Source organism: Scyliorhinus canicula, chromosome 16, assembly GCF_902713615.1.
Source record: "Scyliorhinus canicula chromosome 16, sScyCan1.1, whole genome shotgun sequence".
Taxonomy (NCBI): domain Eukaryota; kingdom Metazoa; phylum Chordata; class Chondrichthyes; order Carcharhiniformes; family Scyliorhinidae; genus Scyliorhinus; species Scyliorhinus canicula.
This window is the reverse complement of record NC_052161.1, coordinates 99,779,230-99,794,764: the sequence shown is the minus strand read 5'-3', so window position 1 is coordinate 99,794,764 and position 15,535 is coordinate 99,779,230. Positions and strand designations below refer to the sequence as shown.

Here is a 15,535-nt window from a genome sequence, read left to right as displayed (position 1 = left end):
TAACCTTTAATTCCTTTGCTGTTCAAAAATCTATCTTTGCCTTAAAAACATTCAACGAGGTAGCCTCAACTGCTTCACTGGGCAGGGAATTCCACAGATTTGCAACCCTTTGGGTGAAGAAGTTCCTCTCAACTCAGTCCTAAATCTGCTCCCCCTTATTTTGAGCCTATGCCCCCTAGTTCGAGTTTCACCCGCCAGTGAAAACAATCTCCCTGCTTTTATCCTATCTATTCCCTTCATAATTTTATACGTTTCTATAAGATCCCCCCTCATTCTTCTAAATTTCAGTGAGTATAGTCCCAGTCTACTTAGTCTCTCCTCCTAAGCCAATCCTTTCAACTCAGGAATCAACCAAGTGAATCTCCTCTGCACATCATCCAGTGCCAGTACATCCTTTCTCAAGTAAAGAGACCAAAACTGTACACAGAACTCCAGGTGTGGCCTCACCAGCACCCAATACAGCTGCAACATAACCTCCCTGTTTTAAACTCCATCCCTCTAGCAATGAAGGACAAAACTCAATTTGCCTTCTTAATTATCAAACCTGTCCTTCTGTTGCACAATCGATTCCAATGAAAAACAGTGCTGGATTCGCCGGGTCCGTGATTGACACTCAGGAGGCTGACAAGCTGCAGCCGCATATACACACTGCACTCCCCACACACACCATCTCGTTCAACAAGATGGCACTGGTTGTGCTGGAGCGTGCCCATACAGCTGATGGGTTGGTTGGGGCCAGAAGGCACCTGGGGGGGTGGGGCGAAGTGGCCTGGGGAGGCACCCATACGACCGATGACCCCAAGTTCACAGTGGGCTGTTAGTGGCCTGCACAGCCGCCTTGCAGACTGCGGCAATGGTGTTCCATGCCCGTCCACTCCGACCCCACAGCCCACCTCCTGGCCACCGCTCGCTACTCTCCCTAGCCCTGGTAGAAGCCCCCCTCCGACAGCGGCACAACTGTCAGCAAACTATGACGATGCTGGACACTTTCTGTAGCCCCTCTCTCTCCCTCAGCAACCACGAAGCCTGTTTCACAATTTTTAAAAGCACAAGTGAACTGCGCCAACGGGAACTCAGCCCTTCGGAGGCGGAGCATCGCGGAGGCCCCGGAGAATACCAGGTCGGGCCCGTTAATGATATTCAAATGGTGTTTACAGTATGTGCGGTCCGGAACGCATCGACTCCGCTGTCAAGGTGACAAGAGGATTGCGATTTGCTGTCAAATAGCTGCCCTTCACAATTTTGGCGTTGGAGCCTATTCTCCGCCCTATCCGATTTCCCGATGTTGGCATCCGCCAACGGAGAATCCCAGCCCCATCTTTCAAAGCTTAAAGTGTGATTATTACCAACACCAAAAGGGATCCAAAAGGCAACGAGAACACAAAGCTGTGATTATACTTCAAAAAAACTTCATTGGGTGCAAAATGCGTTGGGTTGTCCAAAGGTTGCAAAAGCTGCTATCTTGATGCAAGTTCTTTTTTCTAGATATTGATTTACACATTGCAGCGCGCCAACCATCCTTCCACTATAGCTGTAGCAACTCACTGAGACCTTCTCCCATCGATAACCACACTGGCTCTACTACAGCAAGGTTCCAGTGACTGAAATGTAAACTACCTGCATTGCTTATAAAAAGTCTGGCAAAAGACACATTAATGATTTGGTACCTTGTTCTACTGAGCAAAGCACTGCCTGCAGCACTCACCTGCAGCTGAAGCACAGGCGAAAGGGTTCAATTTATTCAAGAAAACAAAGAGTTTGATCCAAACAATTTTGATTTCCTGTTGACCTTTGAACCAACACAGCTTGCCAACAAACACGGATGTTTAGAGTATAGTAAGAGGCCATTCAGCCAATTGCCGTCTGGAGTACGAAATGAGAACCATCCAAAACAAATCCTCCCACCCTAATGCGATACCCACACACTGCATCGCAGCTTGAGACCTTGCACAAGGTGACTGATGTGCTCGTGCGCTCACTTACCAAGGAGGTGCTTCATGATGGCCTGGTTGTGATCCCACAGGTTGTTGAAGGTTCCCCACCTGGACTTTCCATCGGGCAATGGGTTTGCCTTAATCCAGCCACCACAGGCGTAATTATAGAAATTGTGGCACGGATCAACAGATCGATCCAAGGATTTGAGGACATTGCTGGCAACGATGACACAGGACTCTGTCAGACAAACCTTTGGGGAACCTGCAATGGAAAGCGAAGCACATTGAGACACTGTGTTACTCCGGGTTAAATCTACTGCCCGTGGGGGACTTCAGAAACATCCACATAAACGCAACGTTTAGCAAGAACCTTAGCGGCTATTATGATCCAAGACCAGACCCCAACAGTGGCTAGGACACTGGATAGAAACCCCAATATTTTATTTTAATTTTCTAAAACTGTGAGGAAAGGCTCCAGGAATGATTTCACAAAAAAATAGGAATATAGTATATTATAACAAATGTTATTACTAACACAGTATTAAAATATCTAAAATAGCTTACAATTATGTCTTAAACAATGCTAACCAATACAGTGAATACAGTAACCCTTAACTGCTATCTTTATCCTCACTCAAACAACAAAAGAAAAGCACCTCAGCTCACAATCCACTGTTAAATGTAGTTAGCACTCAGGAATAACTGCTTTAGAGAGATGTTCTTTGAGACTGTTTTAAAGTAAAGACCTGAATCCTTTCAGAACCAAGCATAAACTCTGGCTGTATTTCTAAACTGCCTGGAAATCAACTGCTAATTTATCTGCAGATATATATTTTAACTGAACTGAGATGCTTGACTAACATCTCCAACTAACACTCAGGTAAAACTGCTTTTCTGCAAAATCCCAGTAATTACATCATCTTATCGAGCTGAAATCTAATTAACTCCACAGGGATTCCCCTTAATCCAAACAACATTTCATGAGCCCAAGCTTTTTATGCTGCTTTAATTGCACCCCCAGCTCTCAAAATCGTTCAACCCAGGTTTCTTTAAAAACACACACTAACCCAGGCCTTTGACCCCCTACAGCACCAAATACCCTTGATACAATATATCTGAAATTCCTATATTCATCATAGAGGTTCAGGTACAAGGCCAACACTGGGGTTGGGATTTACCGCTCAACTCGCCACATGGGTTTTGGCGGCGGAGGCGGCCTGCCAGCGAGATTTACCGACCCCGTCATTGTCAACGCAATTTCCTGGTAGCTGCACCCCTTGTCGCTGGGAAACCCAGGTGCTGGAGTTGGACCGGAATATCCCACTGGCGTGAACAGCCAGTAGATTACGCCGGTCTGCCAGTGGGATTCAAGGGGCAGAATCTACCTGACCCCACTCAGGTGGGCTGGAAGGGGAAGTATGGAAATGAGAGTATCGAGTCAGCAGTCCAATGCATAGCTGCCTCTTGGGCAAACATGTCGGTTACACGTTGAATGGCAGTGGCTACCTGCCTGGCAGCGACAGGGAGCCAGCGATCAGCAATTGAAAGGTGATTGCATAATGACCATAGAAATCCAAACTTGTCAATGTCACCCGGGACCCACAGAGCTGAAGTGGCCACGTAGTATGAACCCATTGTGCAATGAAGTTACGAGTATGAAAAGGGGGAGGAGCAGGGCTGAGCCCTTAGACTGGATTTGGATTTGTTTATTGTCACGTGTACCGAGAAACAGTGAAAAGTATTTTTCTGCGAGCAGCTCAAACAGATGATTTAGTACATGAAAATAAAATAAAATAAAAATAAAATACATAAAGGGCAACACAAGGTCCACAATGTAAATACATAGTCACCGGCATCGGGTGGAGGATACAGGAGTGTATTAATCAGGTCAGTCTATAAGAGGGTTGTTTAGGAGTCTGGTAACAGCAGGGAAGAAGCTGTTTTTGAATCTGTTAGTGGGTGTTCTCAGACTTTTGTATCTCCTGCCCGATGGAAGAGGTTGGAAGAGTGAGTAAGCCGGGTAGCAGGGGTCTTTGATTATGCTGCCCGCTTTCCCCAGGCAGCGGGAGGTGTAGATGGAGTCAATGGATGGGAGGCAGGTTCATATGATGGGCTGGGCTGTGTTCGCGACGCTGAGGTTCTTGCGGTCTTGGGCCGAGCAGTTGCCATGCCAGGCTGTGATGCAGCCAGAGAGGATGCTTTCTTTGCTGCACCTGTAAAAGGTGGTAAGATTATTAGCCATTTCCAACAGAGTAGTGGGCGTTCAGATGGTGGGCTGTAAAAAGGGTCCACCAGTTAAAGTAAATTCCCTATGCAATCAATGCGTCAACTATAATGTGACGAGCACTCCCATCACAGAGTGCCTGTTGATATTCTGAGTCTTGTATGCTGTATTGTTTTCAAAGATGAGGAAGCCCACAATACACGGAAGCTGCAAAATGTGGTGGAGTCCCAATGCTTCACCCCTTTATCCCCAACGAGGAAATAGCCTTCAAATTCTAGAATGAATTTTATTGTAGGTGGTAAAGTACAAGGGGGCATTGCACCAGCTGAGGCTGTGAACACATTCACATCCTACAGTGATCCACACTGCCAGTTGATAAAACTAGAGCACAAATCTGTCAGCTACAAACACATAAAATCTGCATTGATCTAGTGACTTTAATGCAGAAGGATGCCCCATGATGCTTCATACAGGCACAATCTCATTTGCATTTAAACAAATCAGTACCAACAGCTTCCAACTCCTCTCGCAAGAGTTCATTCTGTCCACAGAAATGGTATGAATTTACTCCCTTTGAAACCTGTGTTTTCTTGCTCTCCAGTTCTAGACAAGGTCAAGTTGCTTGTCCACATTATCTCGTCCCTTTAGAATCCGAGAACTAGCATTTAAATTACCCCTCAACCTTCACTTTTACAGTGGCAAGATGGATTTTCTCAGAAGGTAACTAAAGAAAATAGTCTTTTCCCATTGACTATTCAAACCCTCTGCAATTTAAAAAAATTCTATTAAATCTACACCATATTCTTTGCTTCAATGTCACTGAACACTTCCAGTTGCACATGTGTCCACATAACTGCAGTTTATGGTGTGTGCTATGGGGTAGAATTTCCACTTTTGGCCGCAGATTGGGAAACTGGTCACAAAAATCACATTGAAGTTGCTCCAATTTTCCAAAGTGACTTCATAAGTGGGATTCTCCGGGAGGCGGCGCGCCCTTCACTGGCAGTATGAATACCCATTGAAGAGATCCCAATACTGCCCGGAAACCAGTAGGCGGGGGTGCACTGCCGCCAGGAACAGAGAATTCCGGCCCACGGTTCCATTCCATCTAATTTGCATAATTGCAAATGTCGACATTGTCCCTGAAACAACACGTTTAAAAGATGTTTCCTCATTTTTTATTTTGAGGGTGGTAGCTTGGCGCAGTTTTATTGATACGGCTGAAAATGGGTTTATCAGAGTCAGAGTCTCGCTTTATGCAGATGACCTGCTTCTGTATGTATCGGGCCTAATAGAGGGGATAGAAGAAATTATGAGGATTCTAGGGGAATTTGGCTGGTTTTTGGGGTATAAGCTAAATATGGGGAAAAGTGAGATGTTTGCGGTCCAGGCGAGGGGACAGAGGCGATTGGGGAGCTGCTGTTTTGATTAGTAGGGGGAAGCCTTAGGTATCGAGGCATCCAAGTGGCGTGGGAATGGGGCCGGCTGCGTAAATTAAATCTGGCCCGACTAGTAGACCAAATGAAGGATGATTTTCGGAGATTGGACGCGCTTACGTTGTCACTGGCTGGGAGGGTGCAGATGGTGAAGATGACGGTCCTCCCGAGATTCCTGTTTGTATTTCAGTGTCTCCCCATCTTTATTTCGCGGTCCTTTTTTAAACGGGTCAACAAAGTGATCACTGGCTTTGTTTGGGCGGGCAATACCCCGTGAGTAGTAAGGAAGGTAATGCTTGAGCGGAGTCGGGGACGGGGAGAGGGCGGGCTGGCGCTGCCAAATTTTAATAACTATTACTGGGTGGCGAATATAGCCATGATCAGGGAGTTGGGGGGGGGGGGGGGGGGGGGGGGGGGGAGGAGAGAAACAAACTCAGGTATCTGCAGGTGCGGAACTTCCTACGTAGACCGGTTTCAACTTTCCCGCTCTTACCACCAAGGGGGATTCAGGACAGGGTAGTTTCCAGAGGGTGGGTAGGAGAAGGGAACTTATGGGGTCAGAGGAGACGCAGACGGAGGAGCTGAGAGGAGAGATAGAGGACGGTCTATGGGCGGACGCGTTGAGTAGAGTCAACCTGTCCAGAATATGTGCCAGGCTCAGCCTGATACAATTCAAGGTCGTTGATCGGGCTCACATGAGAGTGGCCCGGATGAGAAGATTCTTTGGAGTGGGAGACAGGTGTGCAAAGTGTGCGGGAAGGACCCAGCGAACCATGTCAACATGTTCTGGACATGCCCGAAGCTTAGGGGATTTTGGCTGGGGTTTGCAGATGTCATGTCCACGGTGTTAAAAACAAGGGTGGTACCGAGTCCAGAGGTGGCGATTTTCAGGGTGTCGGAAGATCCGGGAATCCAGGAGGAGAAAGAGGCAGAAGTTCTGGCCTTTGCTTCCCTGGTAGTCGGAGACGGATACTATTAGCTTGGAGGGACTCAAAGCCCCCGAAGTCGGAGACCTGGCTATCGGACATGGCTAGCTTTCTCTGTTTGGAGAAAATCAAGTTCGCCATGAGAGGGTCAATGTTAGGGTTCGCCCGGAGGTGGCAACCGTTCGTCGACTTCTTTGCGGAAAATTAACCGTCAGCAGAAGGGGAGAGGGGGGGGGGGTTAGTTTAGCTTAGAGTAGGAGGTTAATATAGGTGGGACCTGTAAGGGAGGGAGACGGCTTTTGCACTATGTTTATAGTTTCATGTACATTGTTTATTTTGTTGTTGTTGTAAAACCAGAAATACCTCAGTAAAATGTTTACAACAAAAAAAAGAAAATGAGTTTATCCCCCCAGAAATATCCCACAAGCTGTGCCAAGCCCATCACCGAAGTAATCAGATTTTAAATATCTGAAAATAACTCTTAAAAAACTTAAAAGAACCAAATGGCTTATTTAATTTGGTGTACATAAATTTGATTCTGAATAAATTAATTTTCACATTTAAAAGCTTTGAAAAGTTGCTTGTGCTATGTTCTTTATGCCTTACCTATGAATTAGGGGCAGGAGTAAGCCATTCGGCCCTTTGAGCCTGCTCCGCCATTGCACACTGGGCTAAATCGCTGGCTTTTAAAGCAGACCAACGCAGGCCAGCAGCACGGTTCGATTCCCGTACCAGCCTCCCCGAACAGGCGCCGGATTGCGGCAACTAGGGACTTTTCACAGTAACTTCATTGAAGCCTACTCGTGACAATAAGCGATTTTAATTTCAATAAGATTCTGGCTGATCTAATTGCTTTAAAAAGGCAGCTTCATTTGAAGGGCCTCATCAATTAGCTGCAATTAGCAGAAATTGGCAGTGGTGATTGATATGATGCAGTGATGCGGCCGGTTCTTAGGCCAATTTCTTTAAACCAGAACAAAAACATTGCAGATATACAATTTGTGCTGGATGTAAATTTATATTTATAATTCCTCAATCTTGGGCAACCCTGCGCAGAAACAAAAACAAATGCAAACTCACAGAAACTCTATCCCACTGGGTCGAATGTCTTTGTTCAATGGGGTGTTACAAACTACACACAATACCGGCCGTAGAGGCAGTTCAGAGAAGGTGGACCAAGTTGTTCCTGGGTATGGAGGGATTTTCTTATGAGAGGAGGTTGGGCCTGTATTCATTGGCATTTAGAAGATTGAGAGGCGACCTTATTGAGATATATAGGATTCACAGGGGGCTTGACAGGGTAGATGCAAAGAGGTTGTTTCCCCTTGTGGGAGGGTCTAGGACCAGGAGGGCATGATCTCAGAGTAAGGGGTCACCCATTTAAGACAGAAGTGTAGAGGAATTTCTTCTCTCAGAGGGTAGTGAATTTGTGGAATTCCTTACCGCAGAGAGCTGTAGAAGTTGGATCATTAAGTATGTTCAAGGCTGAGAGGTTTTTAATCAATAACGGAATCAAGGGATGTGGGGAAAAGTTGGGAAAGTGGAGTTGAGGAGTATCACATCAGATCAGCCATGAGCTCTTTAAATGGAGGAGCTGACTTGATGGGCCAAATGGGCCCTTCTGCCGCTATGTCTTATGGTATGGTCTACAACACGAGGCCCAACCAAGGTTTTGTCCAAATTCAACACAATCTCTTTGACCTTGTGCCCTATATCTCTGTTCGGCTGTTAGTTGAATGCGAATCCCGGAGTCTCGCAGTTTTCTCACTTTGATCCGCAGGACCGAAATTGGATGGTTTTATGCCAGTGCGCCCCAACCTGAAATGCAAGGACCCCCACAGACAGGGTCCTTGGTTTGAAAGCTGCTTCAATCAGGTGGCATTTAGAATTTTTCAGAGCATGGCATGTTCACATCTGTCTGCGGGCATGGTGTGTGGGTGGGCACAGAACACTTCTGCAGAACTTTCACTGATTCTTACCACCAGGTCACACAGGGGAATTTCCATGGGAAAATGGTGTCGGGAAAAATAATTTCCAATGATTGGGACACTGTTCATGATATTTTCCTGCCCTACTTGGTCAAGTCACAAAGCGAAATGATTTTATTTCAGTTTATCAAAATAAATTTAGAGTGCCCAATTATTTTTTCCAATTAAGGGGAAATTTAGCATTGCCAAGCCATCTACCCTGCACATCTTTAGGATGTGGGGGTGAAACCCATGCAGACACGGGGAGAATGAGCAAACTCCACACAGACAGTGATGCAGGGCTGGGATTGAACCCGGGTCCTCAGCGCCGTAGGCAGCAGTGCCAACCATCACGCCACCGTGCCACCCTAAAAAATAATTTTATTTTTAAAAGCAGGAAATTTCACTCAGCGGCTTGAATTAAATTGTGATAATAAGACAAGGGGATACGGGTTTTAACTTCCTACGGGTAAATTTAGAACAGATATTGCAGCGTTTGCTCACACCGTGATAAAAACATGGGATGGACAGCTAAATGGGATAACACAGGGGAAAGCCCTGGAAACATTTCAGCATCATTTTAAATTCTGCTGGGTCGTTTGGGTTAGTCTGGATGGATGAAGCAAGATGGCCTGAATGGTCCCCCTCATCTTGCAATCTTCATCAGGGCAGCAGGAGGTACATTATCTTCATTTTTTCTGGGCAAGTTGTCAGGGTTTGTGGGGTGATAGAATGGTCAGGAAATGTGCGGAAATTAGTAATTGTCCCTGCTCAATTGTGATCTGGTGACTTCTCTTGAAGACAATGGGCAAGGGCAGAGTCAGACATGGCTGTGATGGCCACATGATGCCCAGATTGGCATGTGAAGACTGGCACCTTGTATAAGGGTGTTGCAGGGACTCGGATGGCCCATGGAACCTTGCCCCACAGGAGGGGAGAATGAGAAGAGATAAGGGAGCTCGAAGGAATAGGGTTTATCTTAAGTGTTACGCAATTATTTTCCTTCAATGTTTTAGGTTCACATAAAGCTGCCACTCAGTGACAAGTCTCCTATTAGAGTATCACTGAATCACCGCCAAAAATTATGCTTATTAATATCCAGCAGGGATTGCGATCAGCAGGCGGCCTGGAACACAGTCAGTTATTAGCCTTAACACAGGCAAAAATATATCACTTTAAGAAGCTCAGCTCAACTTAATGAGAACATTCTCTACAGAAAGTGCTCACACTACACCAGGGACCGGTTTAGCTCACCTGGTTAGACAGCTGGTTCGTGATGGGGAGCGAGGCCAGCAGCACGGGTTCAATTCCTGTACCAGCTGAAGTGATTCGTGAAGGCCCCACGTTCTCAACCTCGCTTGAGGTGTGCTGACCCTCAGGTTAAATCACCACCAGTCAGCTCTCCCCTTCAAAGGGGAAAGCAGCCTTTGGTCATCTGGGACAGTGGCAACATTACTGTTATCTTACACCAGGACAACTGATACAACCTAGCTGACCTGATAGAAAGTAAAGCTGAAAATAGAAAACTTGATATGGGAAGGCAAGTTCTCTCAGTATTTGATGGTCAGGGTGGGGTTGATATGGGAAGGCAGGTATTTAATGGTCGGGGAGGGTTTGATATGGGAAGGCAGGTGTCAGTATTTAATGGTCGGGGAGGGTTTGATATGGGAAGGCAGGTTCTCTCAGTATTTAATGGTCAGGGTGGGGTTGATATGGGAAGGCAGGTTCTCTCAGTATTTAATGGTCGGGGAGGGTTTGATATGGGAAGGCAGGTTCTCTCAGTATTTAATGGTCGGGGAGGGTTTGATATGGGAAGGCAGGTTCTCTCAGTATTTGATGGTCGGGAGGGTTTGATATGGGAAGGCAGGTTCTCTCAGTATTTAATGGTCGGGATGGGGTTGATATGGGAAGGCAGGTTCTCTCAGTATTTGATGGTGGGGATGGGTTGATATGGGAAGGAAGGTTGTCTCAGTATTTGATGGTCGGGGTGGGGTTGATATGGGAAGGCAGGTTCTCTCAGTATTTGATGGTGGGGATGGGTTGATATGGGAAGGCAGGTTCTCTCAGTATTTAATGGTCGGAAGGGTTGATATGGGAAGGCAGGTTCTCTCAGTATTTAATGGTCAGGGTGGGGTTGATATGGGAAGGCAGGTTCTCTCAGTATTTAATGGTCGGAGGGGTTGATATGGGAAGGCAGGTTCTCTCAGTATTTAATGGTCGGGTAGGGTTGATATTGGAAGGCAGGTTCTCTCAGTATTTGATAGTCGGAGGGGTTGATATGGGAAGGCAGGTTCTCTCAGTATTTGATGGTCGGATGGGGTTGATATGGGAAGGCAGGTTCTCTCAGTATTTGATGGTCGGATGGGGTTGATATGGGAAGGCAGGTTCTCTCAGTATTTAATGGTCGGATGGGGTTGATATGGGAAGGCAGGTTCTCTCAGTATTTAATGGTCGGATGGGGTTGATATTGGAAGGCAGGTTCTCTCAGTATTTAATGGTCGGGTAGGGTTGATATTGGAAGGCAGGTTCTCTCAGTATTTGATAGTCGGAGGGGTTGATATGGGAAGGCAGGTTCTCTCAGTATTTGATGGTCGGGAGCGGTTGATATTGGAAGGCAGGTTCTCTCAGTATTTAATGGTCGGAGGGGTTGATAAGGGAAGGCAGGTTCTCTCAGTATTTAATGGTCGGAGGGGTTGATAAGGGAAGGCAGGTTCTCTCAGTATTTGATAGTCGGAGGGGTTGATATGGGAAGGAAGGTTCTCTCAGTATTTGATGGTCGGATGGGGTTGATATGGGAAGGCAGGTTCTCTCAGTATTTGATGGTCGGGAGGGGTTGATATTGGAAGGCAGGTTCTCTCAGTATTTAATGGTCGGAGGGGTTGATATGGGAAGGCAGGTTCTCTCAGTATTTAATGGTCGGGTAGGGTTGATATTGGAAGGCAGGTTCTCTCAGTATTTGATAGTCGGAGGGGTTGATATGGGAAGGCAGGTTCTCTCAGTATTTAATGGTCAGGGTGGGGTTGATATGGGAAGGCAGGTTCTCTCAGTATTTAATGGTCAGGGTGGGGTTGATATGGGAAGGCAGGTTCTCTCAGTATTTGATAGTCGGAGGGGTTGATATGGGAAGGCAGGTTCTCTCAGTATTTAATGGTCAGGGTGGGGTTGATATGGGAAGGCAGGTTCTCTCAGTATTTAATGGTCGGGATGGGGTTGATATGGGAAGGCAGGTTCTCTCTGTTTTTAATGGTCGGGAAGGGTTGATATGGGAATGAAGGTTCTCTCAGTATTTAATGGTCGGGGTGGGTTGATATGGGATGGAAGGTTCTCAAAGTATTTGATGGTCAGAGCATCAGCCAAATTTGCTTTTATTGTCCAAGATTTTTGGGCCAGGTTTTCCTTCCAACTTTGAGGAGACCTTCTCTACTTTGACACACTGGCCAATATCCTTCAAGGGACAGACTTCGCTTTATGTTCCCACTGACACCCACACTCATTCTGTTCTTTGGATGTTGCGGGGGATGAGGGCTTAACCTTGGGGGAAATGGAGAAAACAACAACAGAAAATCATCAAGAATATCTGATGTTCTCCATATTCCATTGCAAATATGTTCCCATTCTGGCTAGCTGCAATTCAAGAGAGACTATTCCAGGCAGTCACTCCGTTCGACCGTATGTACAGCTTCCCATTTCTGTCCTTTCAATCTGAACCTCCAATTATGATGCTCCAATTATCTGTTTATTCTCTCCTTCCATCCAATTCTGCCAAACTGAACAAATTGTCTCGGGTTCATAAATGACTATGTTTTATCTTTCTAAAGAAAGGGAACAAATGAAACCATGGGTGGGATTCTCCGGTAAAATTTCCAAGTGCTCTTGCGAGCGGGAATTGCTGCGGGTTTCCCAGCACTCGGCCCAGCAAGGTTAGCAACAATATTCAACGTTAATTGGTCCACTTAACGAGGCCCCACGAGCTTTTCAGCATGAATGTCAGCTCGCCAGCTGATTCGCTGGGGCTGCGTTCACCAGCCCCCCGCTAACAACGTTGAGCAGCACTTTATAGCTGCACTTGTTCAGCCAACCGCAACCAGCTCGCAACAATGGCGCCTAGGGGACCGGCCCCAAAATTCGGGGATCCTAACCTGGGGAGGCTCCAGGACCCGGTGGCGGTCAGGAGGGGTGCCCTGTTCCCCCGGGGGTCCTGGAGGGTGAGCCACAAGGCAGCCAGTAATGCCTGTGACGAGGTGGCGGCAGCTGTCAGCTCGGGCAGTGTGACCAGGAGGAATGGCCTCCAGTGTTGGAAGAAGGTCAATGGCCTACTCCGGACAGCACAAGTGGGTAGACACCAACGTCCCACCCTCCCACAGGAGCAGCCTCCAGGTGATCCCCCAACCCTCCCTCCATCCCCCTCCCCTTCACCCACCTCTTCAACCCTCTTTCCATCCCATCCCTCCCTTCACACCCACCCCACAACTGTGAACCATGCGCGTGGCTAACAATGCCCTCTGTGTCCCAGAGAGGGGCAGAGGGCCCAGGCTAGCGGTGGGGTGCCGGACATGAGAATCCTCACCTCCTTCGAGGAGCGGGCCCTGGAGGTGACTGGTGTGGCCGAGGACAGGGGGGTCACCAATGCGGAGGTTGGCGGACGCCGCAGAGGTGAGGGACCACCAGGCTCCACCCGAAGGACCTGTCAAACGTGAGTAGTGATTGCCTTACTGACGGACCAATCCCTCCCACTGACCACATGTCCATTCTCCCGCAGGCCCAGCAGCCGATGGCGCGGCCCATCCCGGGCGACCCCCTCTCCTGACTCCGAGGAGAACAACTCGGAGGAAAGCTCCGAGGATGCAACTGTTATAGTCGCGGCACAGCTGTCATCCCCACCCTCCACCAGCGCAGATACACCCCCCTCGGTGGGACATGTTAGTGGTCAGGCTTCTGGGGCACAATCTGGTGAGCACCACTCTGCTGCTGATGTACATCTGGTGGAGGCAGGAACCCCCAGGCAAGACAGCAGTCGGCGGTCTGCTGGATCCAGGTGGGTCCCAGCCTGATGCTGAGCCTCTGGAACAGAGTTACCCTGGGCTGATGGGGATGAGGTGCAAATTGCCCCTTGGCTTATTTAGCCAGTCAGCCAAATGATGGTGTCTCGCGATAGTGCACACTCCAATCAGACAGCTATTGGGCAAGGACGGGCCAATGTTTATTGTTTTTTCCTCAGACAGTATAACTGTGAAGTAGATGGGGTTAAATACACACCCCTGACATTTGATAAACTCATGGCAAGATCAACGTGTTGATGTATCTGGGTCGGAGTCACTCGTTCACTGGATGTTTTGTTCTGAATCAAACCACCAGGGCTCTTGTGGCAGAGAAAGAATTAAACAATGGCATGGACGGACTTCATCCAGCAACAGTCCAGTGCTTTCAGAATTACGGTCACAATGCAGCAGTTGTGCGGTGACTTTCATCACAGGGGTAGGTTCAAAACAAGTGGTCCCTGTCGTCTGTTCAACTTCATTCCGTCAGAATAGCAATCCAACAACCTGCTTATTATAGTAATCTTTGCTGGTCTGAAAACAGAGTTCAAAGCTGTTATTTGTACTGAACTCTCAGGGTGGACGGAGCACGTGCTGTCTGGGAAACCTGTCAGATTCTGATTCTGGGAAATTGGTGTCTTACCCGATTCCTCCTCACACGGACAGAGGTTATTTGCTAACCTTTAAGCAAGGGCTGGAATCCCAAAGTGTCGGCTGTGCATAAACAATGGCCACTTAGGTACAGTAGCGGAGGTTGTAATGTGGAGGGTGTGGTAGGTGGTCAGTACTTTGAAGGTATGTACACTTTCCTTTATCATTGAAGTACACAAGCCTGAGCGAGGCCATTCGGCCCACAGTGTCGATTCAGAGCTGTCCAATAAATCCCAATCCTGCGTTCTTCCCTCGGGTCTCCTCTGGGCAGCTCCGTACCATTTCTTGAGCAGGGCAGCATCGGGGATGGGGATGGGGTGCGGGGAGGGGGGGGGTTAATTGAAGACCTGCCCATATTTTAGCGGCATTTGTTGGGGGATGTAGGGTGAGGAGATGGAGATGGGTAGCTCATGGTTGGGGAAGGGGTGTCAGGGTGGTGGAACAGTACTTGGGAGAGGGGTTGGGTGCGTGTCTTAGTCAGGGGATTGGGGAGGGTTGTTGGGGAGCTTGCCAGGGTGTAGTTGGGTTCTCGGAGGGTTGGCAATGGCCCAGGAAGTGGGGAGGGGGGTGGAAGCTGGTGGTCGGGGGATTCAGCACTATAGTTATCCAAGAGTCTGAAGTGGTTCTAATGCTTCTAACGTTTCCTGGGTTACTATTTTGCTAAAAACAACCATCCAAACTCCCAAATTTAAATTGGAGTTTTGGTTGGTTCCCAGTGGAGGGCAATTATCCATCGCAAGTTGAAACGTCCCGGACAATTCCTATTGTAGTCCTTGCATGGGATTTTGTGGTGGGGAGGGGTTCCCCCAGTGTTTGTGATGCTGATTGAGGGATAAATATGGGCCAGGACACCTGGAATCATGCCCCTTCCTCAAAATAGTGCCACTGGATGTTTTACATTCACCTGAGAGGGCAGACAGTGCCACGGCATAATGGCTCCGATGAAAGCTGGCACTGCCAACAGTGCAGTGCTCTCTCAGTACTGCACTGGAGTGTCAGCCTCGATTTTAGCACTCAGTCTTGGAATCCGACTTGAACTCACAACCTTCTGACTCAAGAGGCAAGAACACTACCCACTGAGCCACGATTGACATGGGATATACGTGGTGCTTCGTCGGGGCAAGCCTTTCTTTCTGAAAGCGCATCTCGTGATGATTTCTTCATTCCTTTACAAAGACCAAAATCACTCTCAGGGTCAATCATAGAGAAAGAAACGACGTCAACATTGGAGATTAGATTGGAAAGGCAGCTGAAGGGAGGGAGGTTGAATTTGAAAGGGGAAGAATGAAGATATCGGTGATTGGACCCATTTGCTGGTCTGGAGGGCGATTCGAACATTGTCTGGATAGGCCTAATGTCCT

At 47.7% G+C, this 15,535-nt stretch overlaps 1 protein-coding gene across 4 annotated transcripts in view; it reads right to left on the bottom strand.

Moving 5' to 3' along the window:
* The window catches only part of ece1 (endothelin converting enzyme 1), a 401,990-nt gene that overhangs the window by 127,342 nt on the left and 259,113 nt on the right, over window positions 1–15,535 (bottom strand). For all 4 annotated transcript variants that reach the window (XM_038821847.1, XM_038821850.1, XM_038821848.1 and 1 more), the window contains one exon: window positions 1,984–2,196. In XM_038821847.1, the coding sequence (XP_038677775.1) occupies window positions 1,984–2,196 (213 nt within the window). The remainder of the gene's footprint in view (window positions 1–1,983; window positions 2,197–15,535) is intronic.